The 9,244-nt window shown below is 42.4% G+C and overlaps 1 protein-coding gene across 1 annotated transcript; it reads right to left on the minus strand.

Moving 5' to 3' along the window:
- Positions 1-448: 448 nt before the first annotated feature.
- On the minus strand, positions 449-6,427 carry LOC128641737 (uncharacterized). Its single transcript, XM_053694262.1, has 2 exons — positions 6,286-6,427; positions 449-1,443 (listed from the first exon to the last, which is right to left on the minus strand). Exons 1-2 carry the CDS (start codon positions 6,425-6,427, stop codon positions 449-451), a joined length of 1,137 nt encoding a protein of 378 aa, XP_053550237.1.
- Between the last annotated feature and the right edge of the window lie 2,817 nt (positions 6,428-9,244).

Below are 9,244 nucleotides of genomic sequence, written 5' to 3' on the forward strand. Positions count from 1 at the left end.
TTGTATCCCTTTAATGTGATAATCACAATATTTATTTATAATTGTAAGTATTTTGATAAACATGAAGGTCTCCATTTAGCAAAATCAACCAGAAGAGCAGTGAATGAATGATGCGTAACTATGTGTAGGTGATGTAAAAATGTTGGTTAGCTCATTCCAGTGATGATGCAGAATTCTTAATTAAAGGACAGGTGTGTAGAAATGTAGAGCCGCAAGCAGTTTCAGAATTCCTCAGATGGCTTGTCTATCTGTCTTTAACTGCTCTACGCTACTGACATCATTGTACAGCATCAACACTGACTTCTTGTTGAAACAAAATCTCTGCACTTTCTCCCTGTCTGTGGGACTTTAAGTCTACACCTGAGGAGCAACAGTGGGGCTGTGAGTCTACACCTGGGGAGGAACTGTGGAGCTTTGAGTCTACAAGTGGGGAGGAACTATAGGGCTTTTAGTCTACACCTGGAGAGAAACTCTGTGGCTGTGAGTCTACACCTGGGGAGGAACTGTGGAGCTTTGAGTCTACAAGTGGGGAGGAACTATAGGACTTTGAGTCTACACCTGGGGAGAAACTCTGGGGATTTGAGTCTACACCTGGGGAGGAACTGTAGGGCTTTGAGTCTACACCTGGGGAAGAACTGTGGGGCTTTGAGTCTACACCTGGGGAAGAACTGTGGGGCTTTGTGTCTACACCTGGGAAGGAACTGTGAGGCTTTGAGTTTACACCTGGGAAGGAACTCTGGGGCTTTGAGTCTGCACCTGGGGAGGAACTGTGGAGCTTTGAGTCTACAACTGGGAAGGAACTGTGAGGCTTTGAGTCTATATCTGGAGAGGAACTGTCGGGCTTTGAGTCTATATCTGGGGAGGAACTGTGAAGCTTTGAGTCTATATCTGGGGAGTAACTGTGGGGCTTTGAGTCTATATCTGGGGAGGAGCTGTGGGGCTTTGAGTCTACAACTCGGGAGGAACTGTAGGGCTTTGAGTCTACACCTGGGGAAGAACTGTGGGGCTTTGAGTCTACACCTGGGGAAGAACTGTGGGGCTTTGCGTCTACACCTGGGAAGGAACTGTGAGGCTTTAAGTCTACACCTGGGGAGAAACTCTGAGGCTTTGAGTCTGCACCTGGGGAGAAACTGTGGATCTTTGAGTCTACAACTGGGGAGGAACTGTAGGGCTTTGAGTCTACACCTGGGGAGAAACTCTGTGGCTTTGAGTCTACACCTGGGGAGGAACTGTAGGGCTTTGAGTCTACACCTGGGGAAGAACTGTGGGGCTTTGAGTCTACACCTGGGGAAGAACTGTGGAGCTTTGAGTCTACACCTGGGGAGGAACTGTGAGGCTTTGAGTCTACAACTGGGGAGAAACTGTCGGGCTTTGAGTTTATATCTGGGGAGGAACTGTGGGGCTTTGAGTCTATATCTGGGGAGGAGCTGTGGGGCTTTGAGTCTACAACTCAGGAGGAACTGTAGGGCTTTAAGTCTACACCTGGGGAGAAACTCTGTGGCTTTGAGTCTACATCTGGGGAGGAACTGTTGGGCTTTGAGTCTACACCTGGGGAGGAACTGTAGGGCTTTGAGTCTACACCTGGGGAGGAACTGTAGGGTTTTGAGTCTACATCTAAACAGGAACTGTAGGGCTTGGCTTTGAGTTTACACCTGGGGGGGGGGGACTGTAGGGCTTTGAGTCTACACCTGGGGAGGAACTGTGTCATTTTGAGTTTATATCTGGGGAGGAACTGTGGAGCTTTGCGTCTACACCTGGGGAAGAACTGTTGGGCTTTGAGTCTACACATGGGGAGAAACTGTAGGGCTTTGAGTCTACACCAGGGGAGGAACTGTAGGGCTTTGAGTCTACACCTGGGGAAGAATTGTGGGATTTTGAGTTTACACTTCAGGAGGAACTGTAGGGCTTTGAGTCTACACCTGGGGAGGAACTGTGAGGCTTTGAGTCTATATCTAGGGAGAAACTGTCAGGCTTTGAGTTTATATCTGGGGAGGAACTGTGGGGCTTTGAGTCTATATCTGGGGAGGAACTGTGGGGCTTTGAGTCTACAACTCAGGAGGAACTGTAGGACTTTAAGTCTACACCTGGGGAGAAACTCTGTGGCTTTGAGTCTACACCTGGGGAGGAACTGTTGGGCTTTGAGTCTACACCTGGGGAGGAACTCTAGGGCTTTGAGTCTACACCTGGGGAGGAACTGTAGGGCTTTTAGTCTACATCTAAACAGGAACTGTAGGGCTTGGCTTTGAGTCTACACTGGGGGGGGGGGGACTGTAGGGCTTTGAGTCTACACATGGGGAGGAACTGTGGCATTTTGAGTTTATATCTGGGGAGGAACTGTGGAGCTTTGCGTCTACACCTGGGGAAGAACTGTTGGGCTTTGAGTCTACACATGGGGAGAAACTGTAGGGCTTTGAGTCCACACCAGGGGAGGAACTGTAGGGCTTTGAGTCTACACCTGGGGAAGAATTGTGGGATTTTGAGTCTACACTTCAGGAGGAACTGTAGGGCTTTGAATCTACACCTGGGGAAGAACTGTGGGGCTTTGAGTCTACACCTATTTGTTGCCTATCTATATGGGTTCTCTCATTCTTTAACCCTTTAAGGACACAGCTTTCAGTTTGCTCAATTGTTTTATGACGGAATAATTCCGTCAAATGTCCTTAAGAGGTTAATCTAAGTGCAGCTACTTTTAGCTTGAGTGTAAATAATACAGGGTTTCCATATGGCAATGAATTGGTCTTTAGTTGCTGTTAGGTCTGCCGCTAAGCTAGACATCTTATAGATTTGATCTATTTTCCAGTTCCACCATGTGTGCAAATATGTACCTTCTTCCTTACATCCTCTAAAGCAAAGTGTATTGTTCTTTCCCCCCATCTTATTTAATCTGGCGGGGTATAGATACCATCTAAATGCAGACTTTATGTAGTTTTCTTGTAGTTGGGAGCTGATGGTGAATGAGGTCCCTTTACGTAGGGTATCCACCCATGTCTGAGCTGGCCATTCCCTACCTAGTTAATTTTCTCATTTACACATGAGGACTGTTTTAGTCATGGAATCTGATTTGTTGAATATGGGGTATAGTCTAGCTATTGACCCCTTTGGTCTGTGTTTGGATAAGCAAAGAATGTCAAAAGGTGTGCAGCTATGTGTAGGAATCATTCATAAGACCTCTACTACCCTTGATCTCAGTTGGAAATAATGAAACCAGGTGTTAGTGTCAGTTGGGTCTAAGTCATTGTATTGCTGTATTGTGAGGAGCTTGTCATTGATAAAAGCATCTGCTATTCTGTATAGGCTTCTATTTCTCCACTTGCTTTGTACTATTTGGTACTATTTGGAATTTAAGTTTATCAGTGGAGTGGCAGGTGATTTGGTGTTTAGTAATGGAAAAAGTTTGATGGTTCTGTCCCATATAAACAAAGTGTGTGCTATGGCTATATAGCTTTCCCCCCTCTGTGGTCTATTTATCTTGGCTGTCCATAGAAGTTTGGCTATGTCGTCTGTTCCCACCATGTCGGCTTCTAATTGTCTCCATTGAATATCATCTGACCTATTATGTCACAGGGCAGTTTGTGCCATTCTGGCAGCATACTAGTAAGAAATAAGGTGTGGAAGGCCTAGCCCTCCTCCTGAACTATGCCTAGTTAATGTTTGTCTGTTGATCCTTGCTCTCTTGCCATTCCAGATAAAGGCCTGAATATATTTCTGTTTGGCTTGTAGGTCAATAAGTGGTACTGAAATGGGCAGTGATCTGAATAGATATAACAGTCTCGGTAGAGTCGTCATTTTAGTAGCTACCATTCGTCCAATTAGGGAGATTTTGTATTTGGACCATTTAGCCATAAGTTGTCATATGGGTCAGTAAGGGTTTGTAGTTATATCGATATAAATTGTGAGTTTTGTATTTGGACCATTTAGCCATAAGTATATATATATTCCTGAGATAATTATTCCTAGATATTTGACATGTTTATTTGCCCATTTAAAGGAGAAATTAATCTCAAGTATTTTTTTGGTGGTATTTGGTATATGAACGCCTATTGCCTTGCACTTGTCATCATTTATTTTATAGCCTGATAGGGTGCTAAATCGCTGCAGCAAAGAATACAGCGGGGGTAGTGTCAAAATGACATCATCCGCAAATAAGGCCATTTTGTATTGTCTAGATTCTATGTGTATTCCCGTTATGTCTATACAATCTCTTATTTTGATCGCCAGAGATTCGATACACAGCGCAAAAAGTAATGGTGAGAGTGTGAGAGTGGGCACTCTTGTCTGGTTCCATTATGGATTGTAAAAGTCCTAGATTGGTAACCTGCTAATCTTATGAAAGTGGCAGGGGTGGAGTACAGAGATGAGATTGCAGAATGAAACTCGCCCTTTATTCCAATCTTCGTAAGTAAAGCATGCATATAGTTCCAATTTACTCTGTCGAATGCCTTCTCTGCATCCAATGACCGGAGCAGAGAAGGCACTCTGTTGACCGAAGCATAATTCACCAGGTCTATGACCTTCCAGATATTATCTGGGGCTTCCCGTGCTTTGATGAATCCGACCTGGTCAGTATGGATTAATCTTGTTAGTGGGTCATTCAGTCTGTTAGCTAGGATTTTTGTGAAGAGTTTAATGTCATGGTTTATTAGGGAGATAGGTCTGTAGTTCTTACAGCATTGTTTGTTCTTACCCGGCTTGGGGATCACTGAAATTCTAGCTAGGAGCATTTTGCTGGGGATTTCGCTGCCCTGGATTATAGCATTAAATATGCAAACTAGTTGTGGTGCTAAGATGTTTTAAAGCGTTTTGTAGAATATGCCTGTGTATCCGTCAGGGCCCGGGGCTTTATTGGTTTTTGAGTCCTTTATAGCTGTCAGGACCTCTGAGAGGGTTATGGGAGAATTCAGAGTGTTCCCATTGTCTTCAGTGAGGGAGGCTAATTTGCTGTCATCTAGAAAGTTATCTAGGGCTTCTCTTGCTATTGATTCCTTAGACGATGCAGGTAAATTATATAGGGTCTGATAGAAATCTGCAAATGTGTTTGATATCTCAATAGGATCATTTGACGTATGTCCTGTGGCAGTTTGTATTTGGGGAACTGAGGTAGCTCTGGTTATTGCTTTCAGTTTGTTGGCTAACATTCTGTCCAGTTTATTAGAGTGTATAAAGTAGTGTGTATCTAAGAGTTTAATGGATCTAGTGGCTTCATTTGTGAGTAAGTCGTCAAGTTCCTTACTTTTCCGTGTTAAGAGTTGTGACTTTTTCTTCTGTAAAGAAGCTAACTCCTCTGCCTTTAGTTGCCTAATTTCTGTCTTGAGGGTTTCTATTCTCGCCCTATAGGTTCTGGTTTGCTTTGCCGATTCGCTTATTAGGTTTCCTCTTATGAATGCCTTTAGAGCACCCCAGGTGTATAATGGTTTATCTGTAGTGTCCTGGTTTGTCGCTATAAAATGTTTAATGTCATTTTGGAGTTTTTTTAAGACAATTGGATCCCCCAGTAGCCTAGGATTAAGCACCCATGAACGGGTTCTATTATGTGTTATAATACCGTGAAGTTGAGCCTCGACTATGGCATGGTCGGACCAAGGGCATGGATGAATGTATGCTTGCGTTAGTGAAGGGATCAGTGTTTGGTTTAGTAGAATATAATCAATTCTCGAGTGTGAGTTGTGGGCTGCTGAATAATACTTGTAGTCTCTGTTTTTTTTTATTCTTGGACCTCCAAGCATCTATTAGGTTATGGTCGAGTACAAAGTCGCCTAATAATCTGTGGTTATGTTCTGATCTCTGGGTTCCAGGTGTAATTTGTTTAGATCTATCAAGTTGATTACTAAGGGTCAAACTGAAGTCACCTCCAATTATCAGGCGATGCTTCTTCCATAAAGTGAGCTGTTTACTGATTTTAGAGATGAAAGGTGCCTGATTCTCATTTGGTGCATAAATGTTAAAGATGATAATGGGGATGTTGCGAACTAAACCCTTAACTATAAGGTATTGTCCTCCTTTATCTGTGATTATTTCTTCTTCCCTGAAGTTAAGGGATGTGTGAAGTAATATAGAAACTACTCTGTGTTTTTTAGTGCTTACAGCATGATATTGCTGAGGGAATGTTTTGTCCCAATACTTGGGTGTATTTGTTTTAGTGAAGTGCACTTCTTGTAATAGTACAATATGCGCTTTAAGGGATTTATATTCGGTGATCGCTTTCTTTCTTTTGACATTAGAATGTAAGCCCCTCACATTATGTGATATGATTTTAATGGGTTCCATGTATGGTGGGTGTATTAATACCTATGGGATCTATAGTTTCAGTGGTGGGTTGTTTAAGCATCCGCAGCTGGGTAGCCTGGTGGAAAAGATATGTTTTTCTAAAGATTTGTGGGGAACACATGTTTTCCACTTCTGCGAAAGGGTGGGAGCAGTAGTATGCCATTCTTCATTAAATATTAATTAGTAAATAAAGACATATCGAAGTGTATCTAATACACCTAGGTAGTGTAACTTGAAATTATTCAGTGAACAGAGTTGTCAACCTTCAATCTGAGTTTCTCTCAACTATAGTAACAAAGTGTGAAATAACAAAAGGTAAAGATACTTAAGTCAAGTTGGCGAACTCTCATCTTCGTGAGCCAGCTCGGCCCCCCTGGTGTTTTAGGGTATTTAGTGTCCTTTCTTGACTTTTTTTGTCTGGTCACAGGTGTCCATTCTCTTTGAAATATTTTTCTTTGTGGTTAGAGTAGGGGCAACTGTTCTTGCTGGTCTGAAGTAAGATGTAGTTTCTTCATTAATCTTTGTCCTTCCTCAGGTGTTGTGCAGGGGTATGTGACATTCTGATGTGTGAAGATTAGACAGAAAGGAAAGTTCCATCTATATTTTAACTGGAATCTGTTGTCCTTCAAATGAAAGAGTAGATGATAGTATTGCTGCTTTGATGAGTTGTTCTTTGATATGATAATAGTGGTGTTTCACTATGATATCTCTGGCCATAGAGGGCTGTGGTGGCCTTGAAAGGGCCCTGTGTGCTCTGTCCATCAGGAACATAGTATCGTCGACATCTGGGAGAAGTTGATGAAACAGTTTCATTAGGGTTTCAGGAAGGTTGGTGTAGTTTTCTGCTAAGTTTCTTATGCGGATATTGGATCAGCTGGACTGATTTTCAAGGTCCTCAACTTGGTCTTCCAATCTCTGTATCTGAATTTCTTGGTCTCTTAGTATATTGTGTATATTAGGTATTTCTTCTACTACATCATCTAGCTTCTCCTCTAGTTTAGTAGCGCATCTGCCGATGTCGATTATGTCTTGTCTAAGGTCTTTTAGTGCCGTCTTAAGCTCCTCTTGAAACAGTGCTTTAATGTGAATCATCAGGTCTTTATTTGGTGTGGATAGTTGTGGGGTCTCCATTTGCTCGTCTGTTGTCGAAGGTAAGTTATGTATTGTAGGGGTCATGGAGGCCTCAATTGTTTTCTGTCTTGATTGGGACCGTAAGAGACAGTCTTTGACTGTTTGAGACTTATTCTTCATGATGAAGGTAATGAAGAAATGCTTATGTTGATAGAGTGAGATCCTAGTATTATTATTTTATGTCATATAGATGATATGCTTCTACTTATTGTAGGTTCCTGTGTTGATATGTAGTCTAATTGCTGCGGCCCATCCGCTTAGTATGTCATCTCATGGCATTTATTGCTGCATAGCGTTGAAGAGAGTTGTTAGCTCCTGCCAGATCAGGCTTTCTTTATGGCCTAGATTGTGGTTTACAGCTATAGATTATAGGTCCCTTAAAATTACTTCCCCGAACTTCTCCTTGTCAGCGTCACATAGAGTTTAGCTGACCGGGTCAAGGAAGCTATGTCTGTTAGTAAGGGACAGGTGGAGGGAGTTTGCTGTATTGTGTAGGATGGCACTATATATATTTATAGCAGTTAGTTTGGCTGCATGTAGTGGCTTATATGCTGTGGGGAGGTAAGTAAAATGGCAGCTTCCCGCTTCTTGAAATGTTGAGATTGTTAAGTCTGTGCGGTAGATTAGGGGTCTATTAATGCTCTGATTCTTGGGCTATCCGTTCCGGGGTAAAAGTGTCCCCTAAGGATGATTAAAGTAATTCCTGTCAGTAACAGCTATAGTTGCATTAGGAGCCCAATATATTAAATCTTGAACATAAAGCACAAACGGCTTACAATGAGAATAAAAAAAGTTTATGCTTACCTGATAAACTAATTTCTTTCTTGTTGGTGAGAGTCTACGAGCCAACACTTGTGGGATTCAACTCCTGGCCACCAGTAGGAGGCAAAAACATACCAAGAGTTTTAATCCTTACCCACTTCCCTGTATATCTGTCTATTGTATAGCCAAGAAAATGGAGATTAACAGAAAAGCAGGAAAAGACAAGAAGGGTAAATGAGGTGCAGGCTAGAACTGTTGCCAACAAGAAACAAGGGCCAGACTTGTGGACTCTCACCACCATGAAAGAAATGATTTTATCAGGTAAGCATAAAAAATGCTTCTTTTAAAAAAGGTGGTGAGAGTCTATGAGCCTGTGGGATCTAATACCCAAACAGCAACAACAGGAAAAGCAGGCACATCATAGACCAGACACTGAGGCCTGGAGAACTTTCCTGCCAAACACAGCCTCAAAGAAGACAACAACATCAAAATGATAACAATTGGTAAATATGTGAGAAGACCAAGTTGCAGCCTTGCCCGCATGAAAAATTATATAAGGAGCCTCACAAGACAGCACAGAGAGTTTGGAAAGTCTTAGAGCAGAGGAAATTGCTAAAAGAAACAAGACTTTAAACAACAACAATAAAAGCTGAGTAGCCAATCCATGCATCGGTTCAATGGTATAAACTTGTAACACCCTTAAAACCAAATTGAGATTCCAAGGAAGATATATCGGCTTAACCACTTGATGAATTCTTACTAGAGCCTGAACAAAGGCCTGGATATCAGGAAACTGAGAAATATAAGGAAGTGGGAGGGGTTAAAAGCCCTTGTTTGGTATGTTTTGCCTCCTCCTAGAGCAGGGGTGTCCAAACTTTGCTCTCCAGAGGTTTTAGAACTACATTTCCGATGATGCTCAGCCAGCATTTTATCTAGCTGAGCATCATGGGAAATGTAGTTCCAAAACCTCTGGAGAGCAAAGTTTGGACACCCCTGTCCTAGAGGTTGGAGTTGAATCCCACAGGTATTAGCTTGTGGACTCTCAACACCTTTACAAAAGAAAACAATTATTACAAGCACTCTATGT

The sequence above is a fragment of the Bombina bombina genome, chromosome 11, assembly GCF_027579735.1.
Source record: "Bombina bombina isolate aBomBom1 chromosome 11, aBomBom1.pri, whole genome shotgun sequence".
Taxonomy (NCBI): Eukaryota; Metazoa; Chordata; class Amphibia; order Anura; family Bombinatoridae; genus Bombina; species Bombina bombina.